This window comes from Pinus tabuliformis, chromosome 3_1, assembly GCF_031772625.1.
Source record: "Pinus tabuliformis cultivar Carrire ecotype Pingquan chromosome 3_1, CPIR1, whole genome shotgun sequence".
Classification (NCBI taxonomy): Eukaryota; Viridiplantae; Streptophyta; class Pinopsida; order Pinales; family Pinaceae; genus Pinus; species Pinus tabuliformis.
In genome coordinates, this window is record NC_142301.1 from 887,900,924 (window position 1) to 887,924,139 (window position 23,216).

The 23,216-nt window shown below is 36.0% G+C and overlaps 1 protein-coding gene across 1 annotated transcript in view; it reads left to right on the plus strand.

The window, feature by feature from the left end:
• The first annotated feature begins 22,224 nt into the window (after window positions 1–22,224).
• The window catches only part of LOC149190468 (uncharacterized), a 111,376-nt gene continuing 110,384 nt past the window's right edge, over window positions 22,225–23,216 (plus strand). The window contains exon 1 of the mRNA XM_089412184.1: window positions 22,225–22,974. Within this exon, the coding sequence (XP_089268310.1) occupies window positions 22,370–22,963 (594 nt within the window). The 5' untranslated portion in view covers window positions 22,225–22,369 and the 3' untranslated portion in view covers window positions 22,964–22,974. The remainder of the gene's footprint in view (window positions 22,975–23,216) is intronic.

Below are 23,216 nucleotides of genomic sequence, written 5' to 3' on the forward strand. Positions count from 1 at the left end.
TCTAAGGGTTTTATTATTATTCAGTAGTAAATTTGAGTATAATTCGTTGGAAGCCCAACTTGCTATCTCATACAGAGAGAAAATGGACAAAACAAATAGTGAGATGATATCACCCTATCATTGGAAAAATCAGACCCTAATCTCCCTGGAAGGAGGCTCTACATCCCTTCTACGTCGGCCTCTGTGCAAATTTGCATCAACCCTACATAGTTTCTGTGTCACCTTTGCTGGGACTGCACTGCTCCTCTTCCAGATCCTCTGCTGCCCAGAAACTTCGATTTCCAACCTCCCGGTCTCACACCACGGCTCCTGGCTTCTGAAACTCGATTTCCTCAGCAGGAATTTGATCTCCCTCTAGGATTTGTGCTGCCATTGTGTCAGCTCTGCATGGGCTAGTGTCAACCTCTCTCTAGACGTCGTTCTACCCTCTCTGCCTTGTACTCTCCGGCCCAAGAAAACTTCCCTCTTCCGGATACTATCTCTCCTCCTCACTACAAAAGCTCACTTTGAACGACAACTTCTTTGCTTCAGAAATGCGATCTTCTGAACTCCACTCTGTATATTCTCCAAGTTCCCATTGATGTCCTTCTTATAATCCTTGAGTTGAGAACCAACAACCCAGATTAGAATCTAATCAATGGCTTAGATCATCTGGACTCGATCTCTGTCTTCTTCTAGAAGTTTCACCCACAGTTAGATTAATTCCCTTTAATTATTTTAATTTTCTTAAGTTTAGACTTAGGCACCCATTAAAAATAATTAATTATTTTAATCAAACCGTCTCTGGGTGAAATTTCCCAAAATGATTTCTGGATATTGGAGAATGCATGTGTCTAAGCCTCCCTGAAAATTTTGAAACTTAGAGAAAATCCGATGCTACCAGAAATAAACATATATTTTACCACTTACTTTCTTAAGGTTATGATGTCTATGGAGATACACATACAAACTTCACTTTCAATAATGAAATATTATGTATAAAATAAAAAATATAATAAATAAAAATGTATCATTTCAAATTCTTAAAAATCTATCTATATACATTTTAGTATTGTTATTACTATTTGTATAAAAAAATAAACTAATTTGAATTGGATCATTATATTATTTGTCATCCATCTCGATGGTTTCAGAATGGAAAAAATGGAGGAATTATGTCACAACACCATTTTTACTGATGGGACCCAGTTTCGAAAATTGGGGTTTGAAACCTTCTAGGAGCATTTTGAGGCAGTAAATAACATTTTCTTAGGGGTAAAACTTTGCCACTTTGGCATTGCATCTTTTGTTTTTTTCATTTTCTACACATAGAGACCTTTCCAATAGTGAAAAAATTGTCTCAATCAGAGTCTGTATGCAAAGATGATGCCACTCAGAAGTTGAACTTCATGTTTTCATCACCATAATTAAGGAGGATGCTACATCATCCCCCATTATTCATGGAAAATGGGCTAGCCATGTGATCATGATGAAGAAGAATCTAGAAGAGTCCATATTGTAACTTTGGTTAAGATTTGAGGGAGTCAAACCTAACCACTAGTAGGCTATCAGGCTATGTTATAACTAGACCACTAAGAGGAAAAAGGGTTCCATTCTATTTGAATTCATTTGTTCCATAGACAAGCATAGTAGCTGAGAGGGATAGGGAGAGAGCACATGGAGAGGATTTGTGCATTGTAGTAGCCCACAGGCCAAATACCATACTTCTTTTCACTTACAACCATTTTCTATTTAGAGAAAGAGAGCAGAGCGACCTCACCTTCCAATTGGGTTTCCTCTCGAGAGGATTTCCCATCTTATATATTGTGTCAAATTGTGATTTGTGATTTTTTATTTTTTCCTTCTCTATTTTTTGCATAACTATAATTTGCATGAATAAACAATAATCTAAAAATTCATAAATCTAAAGAGAAATAAACCCTTGTAGTGTAGATTTCAATTTTTTTATTTTTTATTTTTGTAAGTATAATTTTTTAGATATGTGTAATGGACTGTCCAATGGAATATCCACAACAATTTACAGATCATATTGGTATTAGAGAAAGTTTCTTCAGGTATATTATAGAGATTTACTGGGAAACTAGATCAACCAAACCAAAAGTCATAAAACCTTATTCACGGCCAACAAATTTGTGAATAACCACCCTGATCCTATAGAGGAGAGGTTTTCACAGCTGGAAGCACAAGTTGCATATATAAGCCGTCATGTGAATCTCCTCATGTTAGCCTTAGAAAAAATCTTGGTCTATTTAAAATAGATGGGGGTTCTAACACAAAGGATCGAAAAGAGGGGATATCAGGAGATTGAGAAGAAATAGAGAATGAGCAGAGGAAAGGACCCGAAATAGATCAAGTTAGCTTGAGCGTCGTGAACCATTCATAATTCCTACTCAAAATGGAATCGAAGGTTGATCTCAAGCCATACTAAGATGAGATCGATGCTCTAAAGCTAAATCACTAGTTGTAGCAATTATAGTTTTATTTTAGTGTTCATCATATAGAGGAGGAGAATAAATATTTCATTTGCGCAGTTGAAATTAGAGGGCCAAGCTCTGACCTGGTGGGAAAGCCATGAGGAGACATTGAGGTTGGAGGGAGATCCTCTAGTGACTAATTGGGAGGAATTTAAAACCATCATAAATTAAAAACTTTACCATATTGGGTATGTAGAGGACTAGTGGATTTGGTCACTACTTTAGGCAGAAACATGGATAAAGGGTACAAGAGTACACCACACAATTTAGAAAGATTTCCATAATGCTAGATATATTCCCAAAGAACCCAGATGTAATCCTTAAGTATCTAGGTGGTCTACATAGCCATCTGTAGAAGCAAGTGATGTTTTTCAAGACCAAATTGGTAGACGAGGCATGTGTACAAGCACAAAACTTAGACAACGTAGGCCTAAAGAAAGGGCAATCAAGTGGATCAAAGCAGAGGGAGATACAATACGCTTCTAAGGAGGGGAAGAAGAAGAGGAAAGGGGGAAAGATAAAAAGACGATAGCCACAACACGCCATTGCAAGAATCGCAACAACCACTACAACCAATGTAACATTGACATCCATACAAAGGAGAAGTGTTGGAAGTTGCATCCATAGCTCAAATTGAAGAAAAAAAAAGAATCTCATGGACACCAATTTGAGTAACTAGTTTTAAATCAACTCGTACATGGATGAGAAGATCGTATGTACATAAGTGCAGAAGGAGGTGAATCTGAGTAGCCTTTAGCAATAGGAAGAGAAATAAATTACCAAAATATTCCACATCAAGATACAAGTAAAGAAGACAAATATTGATGCTCCGTTTGACTTAGAATTGCAGGAAAATATTATTGTAGTAGATCTAATGAACAAATTGGGATTAGAAGTTTGTTATTATTGAAGCCCATATCATTGGGATGGGTAAATAAGGATGCTGAGATAAACGTAAAAAAATAGTGCAAAATTAGATTTGCTATCAATGTTGATTTTATTGATGAAGTAGAACTAGATGTAGTTCCCCTTGATGTACGTTGAGTGGTGTTTGAAAGTCCCTACATGTACATGCAAGATGAAATATTCATGTAGAGAGACAACCAATACTGGCTCATCAAGGATGGAAAAATTTTCACCATCAATACGCACAAAGGGAAGTTGAAAATTATGCTGGCAAGTGCCAACCAAGACAAGAAATTGATCGGTTCTAGCAAGAAGTTTGGTGCATTGTTTTAAGAGAGAATAAATCTGTAGAAGAGTCAATAAGAGAAAAGGCATCCTTGGAGGGGTGTACTGAGAAAAAAAGCAACAAATAGAAGAGTTGTTATATGCATATAAGGATGTTTTTTGGGAGCCTAAAGGGTTACCGCCCAAGAGCGAAGTGGAGCATGAGATCCAGCTATTGTTAGAATCCCAATTGCTAAACATTGGGCTGTAAAGACAATATGTTATAGAATCAAGTGAGGTGAAAAAATAGTTACAAAAACTACTGGAACAAGGTGTCATTTGTCCGACTACATCACCATGTGGGTCACCCATCATCATTGTGCCAAAGAAATATGGAACTTGGTGAATGTGTATAAATCACATGGCATTGAAAAAATTCATGCTTAAGAACTGGTACCCCTACCTGGGATAGATGATCTACTGGATTAGTTACAACAAGAAAAAAAATTCATCAAGTTGGAATTAAAGTCTGGCTATCACCAAGTTCGATTTAGAGAAGAAGATACATGGAAAATTACACGGAAACTTTCCTTCAAAACGAGGCAAGGTTTGTATGAGTGGTTAGTCATGCCATTTGGTCTATGCAATGCAACAACTGCATTTATGAGGTTCATGAATGATATACTGTGCCCCTTTATAGATTCATTTGTTATTGTCTATTTGGATGATATACTAGTATACAATGCTACTTGGGAGGAGAACATCTCACATTTTACACAGTTTTTAGAGCCATTAAAGATGCAACAACTGCTAGCAAATCTCAAGAAGCGTGAGTTTGTACAACAATATTTGGTGTATTTGGGGAATGTGATAGGTGGAGGAGAGATGAAGATAGATCTTGCCAATATGGAGGCCATCATGAAATGGACGATGCCTATTACTGTTTCTGAGGTTTGGAGTTTTTTTTGGGGTGACACATTACTTGAGTAAATTCACATCTTCATTTTCAACAGTAGCAACACCATTCCACGCCAAAACAACCAGTGGAAGTAACTTGCAGTGGGGATCGGGTCAACATAAGTCTTTTAAGAAGCTAAAGAACAAGATCAATGAAGCACCAATTCTATCATTATCGAACTTGCAGTAGCCCTTCGAAGTGGAGGAAAATGTGAGTGGTTATGTTATGGCAATGGTATTGATGCAAGGAGGAAGGCATACATGCTATCATTATAAATTATTTCATGGGGTAGTTCTAAACTACCCTTCCTTTGACAAGGAGCTCTATGCCCTAGTGCAAGCTGTGAAGAAGTGGAAGCAATATCTGATGGGGAAGGAAACAATAATCCATACAAATTCCCAGCCACTACAGTACTTGTAGGCCTAATGTAAGCAACAACAGACCAAGCATTGAAAGTGGATGTGGTTTATACATCAATTTAATTTAATTATCAAATACAAGAAGGGAAACAAAAAAAAGTTGGATAGCATGCTTTCAAGGCCACCCACATTGAATATTATAGATTTGGGAACTATGATGCACATAGAGCCATTCACCCATGATGCATATATATAGGCATATTCGTAGGATGAGGAATTCAAGGAGGTGTTTCAGAGTTTCAGAGTCAGAGTCATGTGCACAATGGAGAAAAAATTGTTGACTAGAATCTCCAAGACATGTTAATCTACATGATGGATAAGCTATGTGTTCCTAATTATGAGCAATTCTAGTTGATTATAGAGGCTTACACCTCCAAGGTTGTGGGGAACTTTGGTTTAGGGAAGACAGTGGCCAACTTATAGAGGTATGTGTATTGGCTCAAGATGCGAGAACACATAGCTAGGTTTATATGAGGATGCATGCTTTGTTGTACAAGCAAGCCTAGTAATAGAAAACAAGGTCTATACCATCCCTTACTTATACCCGCTCATCCATGGGAGAGAATTTCCATGGAATTTGTGGAAGGTTTACCAACAACAAAGAAGAGACATGAATACCTATTCATGGTAGTTGATAGGTTCAACAATATGCATTTTCTGATGCCTTGTCAAAAGTCCATCAATGGGTAAGAAGAAAAAAATGTTCTTTGGACAGGTCTAAGTTCACTTTGGGATATTGAGGAGCACCATTTTAGACATGGAAACAATATTTATTAGTGGATTATGGACTAAAATTTTGGAGAAGATGGATTCAAAGTTAAAGAGGTCTACAATATTCCATCCTCAAATGGTATGTGAATAGAAACGAGTTATTTGCGATTGCGATATCGTGGACCCGATGGGATATTAAATCGCAACCTATAGTGGCATCGCATCCGGGAACTATCACATTTCGCAATCGGTGAAGTTTGGCGGGTTGAGGTTCTTGTTAACGACGAAATTTTGTGCGATGTGATATCGACGAAATCGACGGGAGCTTAAATTGTGACATATAAAATATCATGGCCGGGGTCTTATCGCTATCGGAACTCATATATATATATATATATATATATATATATATATATATATATATATATATATATATATATATATATATATATATATATATATATACCAGCGGGTACTGGTGTGATATGCAATTGCGATATATCGCATCACAACCCTCACTGTGTCGGGGCTAATTCTTAACCCGTTCCACTTGCAACCTGCGATATGCGAGAGCCAATGGCGGCCTGCCACTTGGCGCCTCCTCATTCACTAGGACCTTTGCCATGTCATCCAATCATGCCATGTAGACAAATCAAACTTGAACTTTGACTTGCTCTAAATTTTGCATACAATATCGGATTTGAGTTTCGTTCACACTGTTGGATTCAGAATGATGAGCTCTTTGTTCTAAAGCTAAGTTTGAAAAAATTCTGATACTTTGATTTTTGAGCATAAACTTGAGCACCTAATCACTCACACTCTTAGACACCTAGAGTTTCTTGGAGCATTTCAACATTAGATCAAGAAAGGCAAAGGAGGCAAAGAGGAAGCAAAGATCAAGCAAGGAAGAGCGAGATCAAGCAGTTACAATAAGATTCTTTCTAGGTATCGATTTGCATGTGTGGTTTCCTTGCTATATTTGACATGCATGGTGTTGCATGTGTGTTCTTGGTTCTCTTTCTGTCATTAGCATGGGTTTTGTTAGGTGTGACAATGTTTTTCAGCCTAACCTTGCCATTTTCGAATAGCCATGGTGTGATGGGGTTCTCATATTTTGGTTGAGCTGGACTGCTGGATGGATTCAAAGCTGAGTGAGGTGGATCTCTAAATAAAATAACACATGGCCTAGTAACCCCTGAATCAGACCGCGGGTTGTGGTAAAGCCAAATTTTGTGTTACCTTGGTGGGCCTAAGAATCCTTGACCAATGAATGACAAGATATACGGTAAAGCCTAGAGAGTAGAGTCTTGGTTAGGGCCTAGTGATCCGGTGTGGTTGTGGTAAAGCCTAAAGAGTAGGAGATAGGAAAATTCCTCATGGTGTAGGTGGAGAAATCCGATGGCATCCATGTTGGTTTTGGCCTAGTGATCTGGTGGAGATCATGGTAAAGCCTATTATTACATGTTTAAAGTTTTGGCCTAGTGATCCAATGTGGATTGCGGTAATGTCTGGTTTCAATTAATGAGGGTGAGGTGGTTTAGCCTTGGGATCCCTGTTGGGCCTAAGAATTATCCTTAAAATACATCCACTTTCACTCCATTCACACATTTTCTCACCTCTATTCCACCACCATGTCACCACATCAGCTTCACTTTCATCATTAAATGGGTTACCATTGTGTTTTCCAAAATATTATTAATTCTTAGTATTTTTAAGAGAATTGTGGTTAAACTTTAGAAAATAATATCCATATACTTATACCTAACAATTAGAATGAGTTTGTTGACATGTGTAGGTACAAAGGAAGCTTCTAAGGCACCCTTATTTGGCACTCTATGTTCAAATTCGAATTTGAGGAGATCATGGACCTCATAGATAAGCTCATGGAGAAGATCATGGAGGATAGGGTTATGTGTCACCATTGGTTGAGAGATATGTGAATCTGCAGAGGGAATAGTGGATCCACATTTATGAGTTTGTTATCATAACTTTTGTATAAATAGGAGTGTTATCTCCTTCATTTGTAATTTTGGAATTTAGAATTTAGAATTGAGAAGTTAGAATTTAGAACCTTAGGATATTATAAGTTTGTAATGAGAAGTTATAATTTAGAATCATTGTAATGGAGATTTTAGAACCTCTTGGAATGTAGAACTTGTAATTGCAATTTGCAATTGATGATAAATAAAATGGAGTTTCTTTGATCTTCTACATTTGACTTCTCTTTTGATGTGATTGTGAATCCTTGGTAGGTCCCCCATTAGCAAGTAAACTTTTGTTTTGGTAAGCTTTCATTTGATATTTGTTTGTAAAATTAAGATGATTAGAAATATTAATGAATAGTCTCTTGTAAGGGAGATTTAATATTTCTTACACTTGTCACAATGTCTTTAGATTTCATTTTGCTAAATGACTAAATAGGTGTTGGAGATCCCAATGAAAGACCTCCTGTAAGGGAGCTTTGGCATTTCTTCATCTAGCTTAGTTTAGTTTGTCTCTAAGTCCACATACGGTGGATGTTCCTCGAAGTTTTACTTTCCTGGGTTGATAGTATATGGAACTCTAATTTGCATCCACATTTTATACCCAACATTTTGGCGTCGTTGTCCGGGAGTATCATTTAGAGATAGACTTAGGAATTTATTTTTATTGCAATTTCTTTTTATGGACTAACTTGTGAAACCTGGTGACAACAGGATCTTCATAAAGGTGTTCAAGTTTGAGCTTTTTGATTTTTCATACTTAGTTTGATTTTAAATTCAGTTTTTTTATCAAACCCCCATTTCTTACTAATTCATCTACGGATGAGAAATTTGAAGATGTTAAACAGGTACTTCTTGGAGAGCAAGAACAATATTGAAGATTGGTTTCAAAAGAACCTTGCACCAAATCCAAGTATAAAACAGGTTACTCACATCCTTGCAAATAATCTGGTAAAAAATTTAAATCTTGATGTGAGCATTTTCGAATTCTTAGTCTGTAGGTGGCTTCACTAAAAGCATTCTTTTACCTAGGAAACAAAAAAATCTTTCAAGCAAGTTAAGGTAGAATAGATTAGAAAAATAAAACGAGATCTCGCTAGACTTTTAGTCTTGTTTTTCTTTGAAAAAAAAACATCATCATTTCTCATGAATAAATTTACATTTCATCCACGCTAACCTACAAAAATAATAAAAAAACACTTCAATAGGTTAGTATGCTCTCTTCCTACGCTTTGAGCGATCAGGAAAGATCAGAAAATCTATTGATTTATTTTTCACAAATCAATAAAAATCTCTTACTTGGAATTTACACAAATCATTAAAACTACAACATTATAAGAAATTGAAATCATTTTTTTTTCATTTATTTTTTATTCCAAATTTAAAAATTAAATCTATAGTTTAGTGATTTGATCAATATGTTAAAACTCTCTGCATATGTTTATTTACTCCTAACAGAACACAATTTGCAGCTCCATGATGTACAAAATATTCATTATATTCTGCTTTGATGTGCTGGGATCATTTCTTCAAACAAGCCAAATCTGTATATAAACAATTCAATGTCAGTCTTTAAGGAAGAAATCTGCAATAAAAATCCATTCGGCTTGATCTAATTGCAAACAAATATTTGCTCTTAATATTTTTGAAACCGATTATTTCATGACAAGGGAGGTTTTACACGATTACTCTATCCTCTGTCTCGCAATTTCAAGTTAAAACTGAAAACAATTATAAAGAAATTGAAGCAGACAAGCAGCAAATAAATGTTGTTTGTAAAAAGTTCTAAAAACATTTAGAATCAAGTCTTTATAAACAAAGCACCCAAACTCAATAATACTGCTCCACATATACGACGCTCATAGAACAACTAGTGCTAGCAGCAATAATACTAGCATATAACTGCATGGAACTCATTGTGGAAGCTACAATATTTCTTGCAACGGCTCCAACAACATTGACCCCTGCAACCACAATGATATTTGCATAAAATTCTTCTTTAGACTCTGTCCTGAAAAAGCCTTCGAATTTTAGGCTCACTAGCCCATGTCTTCCAATGAAAAGAAAAAAAACCAATTTGTCACTGCAGAATTTTCTATTTATTCTAATCTGTGGGTATATGGGGTCTCAGGTACAGCTGCAGCAACAAGAAGAAAAGAAGGTATTCGAAGCATGGGCATGAGTGGCAGTGTCGCATATTATTTACCTGTTCCTTCAGTGGGGTTGGTTTGAAATTTATGGAACTTAGAGAGGTTGGCTTGTAATTTATGGAATGACTGAGTGTGTTGAACTAATTTGTAATGCTTCGATGCATTTATGTTTTGTTGCATTTATATTTCATTGGAAACACCCAGATTGACTTATGAGGGAACTCCACATTCAAGGTATCATGAACTCAACAACTCTACTTGGAAGATTCCTACCGCGGATTGAATCGATGAGGCAACCACATGTGCTATAACCATACTGTGCTACTACATGCTTGCGATTCGAAACCTCGCAACAACACCGATGATTACTACAATCGACAAATATGTGCTAAACCGGCATAGAGAAATGAGTGTTAAACTGCTACAAAGGCCATTTGAACCCCCAGTTGGATTAGATGGACTGGAAAAAACTTGTATCATACGGAAAGAAATGGCTAAATCCTTCATAAGAGTCATTGGTCAACCCTAACATGCCAAAATAACAATTTGGCATGAATCCATTTGAGCGATTTTGCATGCAGATTTTGTGGCTTAATTTGAGCGATTTTCTAATTCTCAACGATTGCATGCAGATATCGGTGTATTCCCTGACCTGTCAGGCCCCAACCTCAGGAGTTGGAATGGGGAGCCAGATTCAATCTCGACTGGTACGGAGAGGAATTCTGGTCTCTCCCAACTCGAAGTTGGATTGGAATTCATACTCCCGTTCAACTCCGCCGTTGATGCATGCGCGATAAATGCTGCTCTCTTATGCCCTCATGATGGCACGCTCCGTGAATGATAACAGAAGAAGCCTCACACATTTCGTGATTCGGACGTGTGTTTCGCTATTATGTGAAAGAACTTTCATTCCATCCCTTCATTCATTGATTCATTCCACGATTTCATTTAAAATGACAAATTGTAATGTGAGGAAGGAAGTTGTGCAGAGAGTCAAAAATGCGATGAACAATGCTAGGAGGTTGACACGACAAAGGGGTATCTCCAGAAAAAAATGTGAGGTAAGTGATCTGCCCAGAAGACTGTTCCAGAAAATCAGCCGAGGTAAGTGATCTACGCGAGAACTGCATTATGATCTGCGTTGTTAACATTTTGCGTTGTTCTTTCTAGCAATAACCCCATATTTGTTGCAGGAAAATCACCATTTGACGAGTTTATTCGTGTTCTCATGAATTTGCATAGGATTAAATGAAGCTCTTCATGGTTCCGAGATGGTTATTACTACTCTTCGACAAGGAAAATAAGTGTAGCGTTCATAGACGATTGTGGGCATTCCTTCAAGTGGAGGGTGAATTTGTGCGACTTTGTTTGATTGACTTATTGGCCCGTTCGATATAATACTTCCTACTACAAGAATATACGCCATGAATTTTCTCAACACATTCAATTTAAACTGGAACTGCTCACTTCACAATGAACTTTCAGCATAGGCAGTTATAAATTTTACTTGTTAAGAATATTTGTAATAGCCTGTTTGCTAGTAAATCGTGTGAGAAGCAACCTGTTTAATTTATTGGCATGCCTTCACTTCCCTGCATAAGGAAGCTCAACATTTGCAAAAAAAAATAAAAAAATAAAAAAATAAAAATATGAAAATAGAAAAAGCAAAACGTGTATCACTTGTACCTACACCTTTTACCACCTTAAAAAGGGAAGCTTGGATTCTGTATACTCAGTGCAGATTAAACTTGGAAACAGACCTTGGATAGCGTAAATTCGGCATTAAAATTATAACTTTTCTTGTTGTAAGCTTTTATGTGACGAACTAATCAGTAGGACACAACAAACCTCTAATGCCAAGCTTTTTGCCATGCACATTCCATGAGCCATCTGACACAAACAGGAAGTAAATTATTTTTCATGGGTATTTATTAAAAATGGACTGTTATCAACATCAAGAATTGGACTAAAATTACGCTTTTGATTTTCCTTAATCTGTTTCATTTTGGAATACAAGTTTTGCGTAAGAATCAGGAAGGGAATGACCATTTCTTCTTGAACACACTTATGTTCTTTATGCCAAGTTTTTTTTTTCCCAGGTTTTGGTTGATCAACTGATCATTAAAGAGATTAATTGTGTCAGCGATTGGTCTTCAAAAGACTAATTTCATGAGAAATTATAAAGAACAAGTCCATGATCATAAATGAAATTTCCAGAAAATTACAAGTTCTTGCAACTTCTTGTAATAGCTTAATGGTTTGACATGTTGCATGACAGATTAGAAAATTCGAAGATTTGGGGGTTGTTTCTAAATGTCTGAGGATGGTGAAATACCTATCTACTCTTGAATTCGAAGTCTACAGGTGGCTGGTCAATGCTGGTCAAACTCAGCTATTTTAGCAGAAATTCTAGAATTAATGAGCAGATTTGCTATTTTTGAGATTGTGCATGCCATAATTCACTTTTTCCCAGCAAGAGTCATTATCCATTTCTCATTACCCACATACACTACATTACATTTTCTTCAATCCTAACCCACCAATAAAAGCAACGAAGCTCATTTACAAGCTTTTTGTTCCACTTTACATATTCATTGTCAGTTTCCTTTTTCCTACCCTTGCAAATAAAACCTTGCTTCCATACACCATTGAGTCCATAGTCCTTGAGTCTAAATATTTTTCTAAAAACACCTTGAAGCTTGCATGCCTTAAGGGCAAGCTATCATGCCGATAAACAAAGGGAATACATCAATGTCCCTTGTTCATCGAATCTTCTAAGTATTCGACAACAACAAATTCATTCATACTTAGAAAGATGTGTTCGTGGCATCATGACTCTCATCCACATCAAAGATGGGAGCTCCCATGTTGACTAGTGGCATCCATCAATGACCACTAAGATAACAATTTCTTGTTTGTTCGACACCGAAACAATTATTCACATGACAAGAATTGTGCCAATGAGCGTTGAAGACTTGAAGACCACACATTTTGTAGCAGAGTAAATAGATTTACTTTCATTACTTTTCAGTTTTTGATATAAATGACTTGAGGACAAATCAATAAATAAGGCTGGAGGGGGAAGTGTAAATTCTAAATTTTGTATACCTTCCAAGCCTTATACATTTTCAGCCACATTCAGCAGCAGATTCCGAACATTCAACAGAAGATCTAACAACAGATTTAGCAACAAATGCAACAACAATAAAAGATTCACTTTTTCAACTTCATCCACCATTTTCACAACCAAGTAAAGAAGACTATGATCATAATTTTGCAACCACACATGCACAACTCTCATCCATTTTTGAAAGGGTAAGTTGAGGTATGATATTTTCTAACTTTTAACCATTTAATTCCTTGAAAGCTAGAATGATAATTTTTGGAAAAAACTTCCTTTCCTCATTTCATAAAATTTCCAAAACCATCAGTTTGGGGGGTGATACATTTACATTCATACTTTATCACATTCATATTTTTCCATATTCATATATCACATTCTAAAACCCACATACCTTCAAAATATATTCACTATTACATGAGCATATAAATGGCTTTGTAAAAAGTACTTAAAAGCTAATTGGATGCAACACAATCATGGTTGTTACACAAGAACCAACCATGACGCATTCCAACAAAATACTTTGCAATAAAAATCAAATTATCATTATGCAAAGTTCATACATTAAAATTGAATGCAACAAACAAGATATGGTTGAAACACAAGAACCAACCATGTTGCAATTCATCAAAAACACTTTGCAAAAGTTAAGTAAATGATATCATGCAAAGTTTAAGCCAAAGCTCAAGTATCAAAAAGTAATGTAATAGATTGCATGAGGACATGCAATATCTTCAGTTTGGGGGTATGTTGGGCCTAAGAATTATCCTTAAAATACATCCACTTTCACTCCATTCACACATTTTCTCACCTCTATTCCACCACCATGTCACCACATTAGCTTCACTTTCGTCATTAAATGGGTTACCATTGTGTTTTCCAAAATATTATTAATTCTTAGTATTTTTAAGAGAATTGTGGTTAAACTTTAGAAAATAATATCCATATACTTATACCTAACAATTAGAATGAATTTGTTGACATGTGTAGGTACAAAGGAAGCTTCTAAGACACCCTTATGCGGCACTCTATGTTCAAATTTGAATTTGAGGAGATCATGGACCTCATAGATAAGATCATGGACCTCATGGAGAAGATCATGTAGGATAGGGTTATGTGTCACCATTGGTTGAGAGATATGTGAATCTGAAGAGGGAATAGTGGATCCACATTTATGAGTTTGTCATCATAACGTTTGTGTAAATAGGAGTGTTATTTCCTTCATTTGTAATTTAGAATTTAGAATTGAGAAGTTAGAATTTAGAGCCTTATGATCTTATAAGTTTGTAATGAGAAGTTAGAATTTAGAATCATTGTAATGGAGATTTTAGAACCTCTTGGAATGTAGAACTTGTAATTGCAATTTGCAATTGATGATAAATAAAATGGAGTTTATTTGATCTTTTACATTTGACTTCTCTTTTGATGTGCTTGTGAATCCTTGGAAGGGCCCCCATTGTCTAGCAAGTACACTTTTGTTTTGGTAAGCTTTCATTTTATGTTTGTTTGTAAAATTAATATGATTAGAAATATTAATGAATAGTCTCCTATAAGGGAGCTTTAATATTTCTTACACTTGTCACAATGTCTTTTGATTTCATTTTGTTAAATGACTAAATAGGTGTTGGAGATCCCAATGAAAGACCTCCTGTAAGGGAGCTTTGGCATTTCTTCACCTAGCTTAGTTTAGTTTGTCTCTAAGTCCACATACGATGGATGTTCCTCAAAGTTTTACTTTCCCTGGTTGATAGTAAATGGAACTCTAATTTGCATCCGCATTTTAGACCCAACAATGCCCTGGTTGGTTCTTTTGGTTTGAGTCCCACATTCATGCTTGGAATATGGCACGGGGGTGATTGGATGAAGAGAGATTTGGCTCAGCCAATCTATGGTCGGGTGGAATGTGGTAGTCCCATACCGGGTTGGATTTTGCATTCATTAATAAGAGGTTCTTTCCTTGGTATCTTATGTGTAAATGTACTGGTTTATATGTGGATTCTATGGCTGATGTATCCTTGATATTTTTGTTGTTATTATGCTGGTTATAAGCATGTATTATGATAGTGATGATGTATGGATCTCCTCATGTTTTGATTTGTAAATGAATGAACAATGTATCTATGACCTAATAGATGATAATGCAACTAATGATATAAGGGAACAATGCTTCTTAGCGATTCTCAGATAAGTATGAGACCCCTATGCTCATATTTGTTGTTTAAACCTATAGATTACATATTTGTGACATGTTTGACGAAATGTCTGTCATGGCTAGTAGGGGTCCAGTCAAGTCCTTGTTCAAGTAATTGCATTTGCATCATTCGTCTATTGTTATATTTCAGTTATGAAGTGTCATGGAGTTCTGGGAAGTGACCTGGGCTTTGGGCCTGAAAAAGTGGCACAAATCCTGGAGTCACAAGAACATGACTGAGTAGAAAAGTCCCCAGACACACCCATGCCTTGCTATGGGAGTGACTAAAGCCTCCCAGATGCACCCTTGTCCATATCAAGGGAGCGTCCATGGGTTTAATGGTCTAAAACTCAGTGGGACCCAGGGACTAGTCATGGGGATGACTAGGAAGGCTTCTGGGAGTCCTGTAGCAGGTATAGAAGGTTTGTGTTGTGGGTTTCCATCGATTCCACTTCCTTAAGGTCACCTAGGAGGTTGAGTCCCATTATAGTGGCCTTTCGTTGCATATTTACCTCGGTTGGCCGGTTACTTGGGTAGATATGGGATGAGGGTATTACACTTCTAATGAGTACTAATAAACAAGCAGGGGCAACAATCCCTTTCAGTGGTAGCTAATAAACAAGCAAGGATAGAAGTTCCTTTCTGTAGTAGCTTGTGGGACATTGATGTAATCAGGTTGAAGCTTGTAATAAAAAAAAGTTTGGTGTCTTGTGTATATGTTGTTCATGTGCTTGATATTTATGATGTTATGTTATACATAATTGAGTTGTGTTGTTGATACATGAATATTGTTAAAGTGATTGAAAAGTGTATTTTGTGAAGAATTGTATAATTTGGCCACATTACTAATTCACCACCCCCTCAGTAGTGTCATATTTTCCATTGTTTCTAATAGTGGGCACTTTTCCCTAGGCCCTGTTCCATCTGTCATTACGCCCCCATCGGGGTTTTTATATTTTTCAATCAAGCTTTTCAATATTAAATATTTCATTTATTTTTCCATCGAGTTTTTCAATATTAAATAATTTTTGTCTTTTGTTTTCTAGGTTATGTGAGTCTTGAGATGACTGACACAATGTCAAAATCAACTGGGGATCGCAGTCGGCATGGGCCACACTAGCCCTTAACATGGCTGGAGTTTTTCCCACAAAGTTTTGAATCGGTGACATTTACACCACGAAATGCCTTAACAAAACACCTTGTCACCATCTACTCTATGCCCTGGGGGCATTTCATTTTTCATTATCATGTTGTGACTCCAAATTTTTAAATATTATATATTTTTTTTATTTCAATACCATAACTTAAATATCAATCATAACCTAAATATTAATAATGCCAGCCTAGATCCATCTTAACCCCAGACTATCAAGCATTGAGAGGGATCAAATCTCTTGAGATACAAACCTCTTTTAAAGTAAAAAGAGATTTGATCCCTCTCGACACTTGATAGTTCTGAGGTTAAGATGGATCTAGGTTAGTTTTTATACACACACAAACAATATCCAGGCTGGATCCATCTCTCCCCCCCTCTCTCTCTTCCCTCCTACTCTACTCTCTCCCTCTCTCTCTCTCTCTCTTAGTTCCTCTCTCTCTTCGTTCCTCTCCCTCCCTCTGTCTCTCCCTCCATATCTCTCTCTACCCTCCAACTCTGTCACTATCTACCTCCATATCTCCTCCTCTCTCTCCCCTCCAGCTCATGTCTCCCTCCCCCTCTTCCCTTTCTCTCCCCCGCTCTCTACTTTCCTTATCTTAGTATTTCCTCCTCTCTTCTCTCCCTCTCTCTCCATCTCTACCTTGTCACTCACTCTGTCTATACCTCTATCTCTAAATGTCTTTGTTCTTCCCTCGCTCTCTCTCCTCCTCCAGCTGCATTTCTCTCTCCTCCCTCTCCCCTCTCCTTCCCCTCCTCTATCTCTCTCTTTCCTCCCCATCACTCTCTTTCTCTCCTCCCTCCAACTCTGTCACTATCTCTGTCCCTCTGTCCCTCCCTGTCTCTTACACCCCCCCCCCCTCTCCATCCATATGATAGAGAATCTCAGTCTTGATGATGAACCACATTAGGTAGTTCGAAACACGTCGACCAAAGATTTATGAATGAGATTTTACCAGAAAATCTTCTTAAAACAACCTGAATTCATAAATTTTCACTCTATATAATCAATGTTATATGTAATATCTAAAATATTTTACATTTAAATTTATTTATTTATTTATTTTATATATTGTGAAATGAGTTATGTTTTTTCAACATGTGCTATTGATAACCCATGGTATTGTAAGTTAATAATATCCATGGTTAGGGGACTTGTCATATTGTAAGTTTATAGTAAGTATTAAGTTTTATGTGCTTATTAATTAAATTTAAATATGGTTATGAAATCATTATTAGTCCTTACCAAGACAGATTTGTCTGTTGATCACTATTAATTTAGTATTGACCAATGCAAATTATAATGTTTAAATTTGAAAAATAATTATTTATTTTTCAAAATTATTAAAAAAAAATCAAACATTTGGTTGGACCACAACTTGAAGGCCTTACTGTAACCTTTGCACAATATAATGCCATGTGGATAAGTGCCTTACATATTTTATGCCATTTAAGACATGGTTGCAATATTCATGCATGATTTTTAGATATTTCTGTAGTGATTTTGTATTCACTACACAAAAAAAAAAAGTTTAAAATAACTTATGGTAAAGTAAATAACATATCTACCATCAATTACTTCCCACCATAATTTAAACAATTCTTTACATTACTACCAAAGTAAGACTATAAGATGATTTGGTTATCAACCATTATTAATTTAGCATTGATCAATATAACTTATAATTGTTTATGCATTTTTTCCCTGAGCATAACTTCTAACTTGAGTTGGATGGGCCAAGTTGCCCTGCAAAACAAAATTACTATATAACAAATTGAATATTTTTTTATTAACTTTTTATTATTAATTGAACTAATATTTAAACATTTACACTAAGACATCTCCACCATACTTGGTTCTATACCAACCTAGATCCATTTTAACTTGAGATCTACCAAGCTCCAAGAGAGATCAAATCTCTTTTCACTCTACAAGAGGTTTGCATATCAAAAGATTTGATCCCTCTTAGAGCTTGGTGGATCATAGTTAAGATGAATACCATGGGACAATACCATGGATTCTCAATACCATAGGCCATTTTTATTTTTATTATTATTTTTATACGATTAATTTTTATTTTATTTTGACCGAGTTAAAATATTTACATTACATTACATTAATCTTTTTATTTAATTTATTTTTAACTTTATTTTTATGTAGTTTGACTTAGTCAAAATGGTTAAACATTACATTACAACATGAGAGCACCTATCAGCGCAATTACCGTGAAGGCGTAAATGTTAACATTTATATGTGAGCTCAAATACAAAATAACGCCTAGATCCATCTTAACCCCGAAAGGGATCAAATTTCTTGAGATACAAACCTATTTTAAAGTGAAAAGTGATTTGGCTCAAATACAAAATAACCAGCCTAGATCCATCTTAACCCCGAATTTGTCAAACCGGGAGAGGGATCAAATTTCTTGAGATACGAGCCTCTTTTAAAGTGAAAAGAGATTGAAAATAGATTTGATAGATCTAGGGTTAAGATGGATCTACCCTGGAGATGTTGTAGTGTAAACATTTAAGCCATTGATTTTGGCGGGTAGTAAACACTAATAAGTCTACACATTTACAATTTTACTCCTACATAAGTGCTAAAGAAAACATAAATAATTGTGGGAAATTTACATCTTATTCATATCCATTTTTTATGCAAAGACTTACTTAAGTTATGATGGGAAGTAATGGTAGATGTGTTATTTACTTGAATATAAGTTATTTTTAAGTATTTTATTTTTGGATGGATTTCCTACAAAGTTTAAGAATGAAAAATGACTACACAAATATCTTAAAATCATGCATGAATAGTGCAACTATATCCATAAATTATAGCATAAAATATGTAAGGAAATTATCCACATGACATTATAGTGTGCAAAGGCTGCAACCTTCAAGTTATGGTCCAATAAAACGTTTCAATTTTTTTTTTTAATAATATTGAAAAATAAATATTTATTTTTCAAAGTTAAACATTATAATTTGCATTGGTCAATGTTAAACTAATAGTGATCAACAGACAAATCAATAGAGTCATGCCTTGGTAGGTACTAATAATAATTCCATAATCATATTTAAATTTAATTAAGAAGCACATAAAAAAATATTTTTTACAATAAATTTACAATATAACAAGTTTAACATAGATATCCACCCACTTTACTATGGATATTATTAACTTGTAAATAGGTTTTGTTACAATACCATGGGCCAATACCATAACCTATCAATACCACATACCAAAAAACTATAACTCATTTCACAATAAAAAATTAAAATGTAAAATAATTTAGACATCACATATAACATTAATTACATAGAGTGAAAGTCCTCTATCATGTAGATGGAGAGAGAGGTGGATCACATAGAGAGGGTGAGAGGAATGAAGAGAGAGAGGAGGGGAGGGGGAGAGAGACCGAGTTGGAGGGGGAGCGAGAGGGAGGGAAGAACAAAGACATAGAGAGATATAGGTAGAGAGAGGGAGGGAAGAACAAAGACATAGAGAGATAGAGGTAGAGAGAGAGGGAGTGACACTGAAGAGATGGGTAGAGAGGGAGAGAGGAGAGGAGGGAAGATAGAGAGAAGGAGAGGAGAGAAAGTGGGAGACAAAGAGATAGATGGGGGAGAGAGGCAGAGAGGGAGGAGAGAGGGAGGGAAATATTGACAAAGTTGGAGGGTAGAGAGAGGGAGATGGCGAGGGGAGACAGAGGGAGGTGGGAAAGAAAGGGAGAGAGAGGAAGGAAGAGAGAGAGGAATTGATAGAGAGGAGAGAGGGAGGGAGAGAGAGAGAGAGAGTTAAGAACAAAGACATAGAGAGATAGAGGAGTAGAGAGAAAGGGAATGATAAGGGAGAGAGAGAGTGAGTGAGAGAGGAGAGAAGGGAAGAGAGAAGGCGAGGAGAGAGAGGGAGAGAAGGGAAAGAGAGAGAGAGAGAGGGGGAGACACAAAGATGGAGGGGGGAGAGAAGGACATAGGGAGGGAGATATTGACAAAGATGGAAGGCAAATAGAGAGAGAGAGAGAGAGAGAGAGAGAGAGAGAGAGAGAGAGAGTGATGGGAAGGAGAGAGAGAGGAAGGAAAAGAGAGAGGAGAGATGGAGGGAGAGAGAGACGCACTTGGAGGGGGAGAGAGAGGGAGAGAAGAAGAAATACATATAGAGAGAAAGGTGGAGAGAGAGAGGGTGATAAGGGAGGGATGGAGAGAGAGTGAGGGGGAGAGTAGAGCGGGAGAGAAGAGAGAGAGAGAGGGAGAGATGGATCCAACCTAGATATGGTATGTGTGTATACAAAAACTAGCCTAGCTCCATCTTAACCCTGGATCTATCAAGTGTCTAGAGAGATCAAATCTCTTTCCACTTTAAAAGAGGTTTGTATCTCAAGAGATGTGATCCCTTTAGACACTTGATAGATTTAGGGTTAAGATGGAGCTAGGCTCGTTATTTTTTAATTAAGCCGATATATAAATGTTAAACATTTACGCCTACACATCTACCCTTAGGTTGGTTATTTTTTAATTAAGCGGACATATAAATGTTAAACATTTACCCCTACACATCTACCCTTAGGTTGGTTATTTTTTAATTAAGGACATATAAATGTTAAACATTTACGCTTACACATCTACCCTTATATTAGGCTGTAGAACGCCTCTGGGCACAATTAACTCCAATATTAATATTAATAATTTTAAATTAAAATATTACATATTTAAATTTTATGTTTTTTATTTTCCAGTAAAATTCATATAAAATTTAACCAAAAAATATTTTCCAATAAAATTTATATAAAATTTGAAAGAATTAATTTTAAAATACACTAAAATTAAAAAAATATATTAATTTAAATTAAACGTTATAAAATATTAAAAATTTCAAGACTTAAATTTTAAAATAATAAAATTTATAAAATATATATTCTAATTTTATTTTTTCCACTAACAAAACAATCAAATAGAAATATGAGTTGTCTTTAAGTGAGCCTTTTTGGAGTTTCTTGCACCCCTAAATTTCGAATATAGACAACCACATAGAAAAATACATACTTCAATAACACTGTGAAATAAAAAAATTATATTAAAACTCATTTTATTTTTTATATAAATTATATTAAAACTCATTTTATTTTTATATATATATTAAAAAAAAATTTGTTGGATAAATTATATATATATATATATATATAGTGTGTGTGAAGAAGTGTTCTCTAACTTAATATGGTAAAAATATTGTAATATTTAACTTAATATGGTAGAAATATTGTAATATTTAACATTTTGATTTAGTAAAAATAAAATAAAATAAAAATATAAAATTTTCAAGTTCTTGGCTTTTGTTTATGGCATGTTTAATTCATGGTTTTTTATTTAATACGATTTATTTATAGACTAATAATTAAACTAGACTAGATTCATCTTAATTCCGAATCTACCAAATAAAAGGATCAAATCTCTTCTCACTTAAAAAAAATTCAAAAATAATTAAATCCCTCTAAGATCTAAAATTAAAACATATCTAAATTAATTTTAAAAAATAAATTATTAAATCTAAAGTTAAAATAGATATATCTAGATTGATTTAAAAAGTTAAAATAGATATATCTAGATTGATTTAAAAAGTTAAAATAGATATATCTAGATTGATTTAAAAAGTTAAAATAGATATATCTAGATTGATTTAAAAAAATAAATTATTACATGGAGAAAGAACATAGAACAAATTTTAATACTAATTGGAAGGATGGTGAGTTGCTTTGCTAAATTGAGGATATGGTGATTGGAAAATGTAAGTTATGTAAGTTCTACATGGCCCCATACACTCATGGCTTTTGGCTTATGCTATGATTGTATGACTCGACTCCTAATAGCTTCACTGAAGCCTTAATCACCTTAACCCATTCGGGGGAGTGAGGTGGTAAAACCTTATCCAAAACCTTTCTCCTCCGCACTTTCCACTCTTCTCTCCATCATCCCTGTGCAAATATCTCCATTGCCTTCCATTCCTCGTCCAGTGAGCAGAAAATTGTAAACGGAGAGAGTTAAAATGGCGGCCCTCACACAACGACTGTTCCTACTTTCCTGCGCCACCACCTCTGCACATTCCTCTTCTTCACTACACTCCCCAATTTCCGCCACCGCATCGCCACCCAATATCGTCTTCCTGGGCACCCCACTGAATCTGAGAACACCCGCCGCGGGTCGCCTCCAAGCCAGACGCCCGGCACCCGTCCGGGCCGCCGTTGCCGCAAACCCCAAGGTGGAGAAGCTGGGCGCAGAATTGAAGCAGCTGACGCTGGAGGAGGCTCGATCCCTGGTCGATTGGCTCCAAGAGGAGCTCGGCGTCTCCGCCGCCGCCTTCGCTCCTGCTGTGGGCGCTGCTCCTGCCGCTGGGGCCGCTGAAGCTGCTCCTGTAGTCGAAGAGAAGACTGAATTCGACGTCGTTATTGACGAAGTTCCTAGCAATGCTCGAATTGCCGTCATCAAAGTCATCCGCTCGCTCACCAGTTTGGCCTTGAAAGAGGCCAAAGATTTGATCGAGGGTCTCCCCAAGAAGTTCAAGGAGGGCGCCGGTAAGGAAGAGGCCGAGGAGGCCAAGAAAAAGCTGGAGGAAGTTGGTGCCAAGGTCACCATTGTCTAATTCTTCTCGAGGTTCCGTTTCCGGACGCAAATTCTTTTTTTGATTCTTAGACCTAGATGTCGGTTGAGAAAATGTAATATTTAGGTGAGAGGCCGGTTAGGCTATTGTTCCTTGGCAAGTTAAACATCAGTTTATTAATGAACCCTTGAACAGCAACAAGCACAAACTCGCTACAACAAAAGTCTAAAGATCAATTTAGAATGGGGCTCGGGTTTTGTTTCAAAATATTCGATTTTATGCCACGGCTTCAATA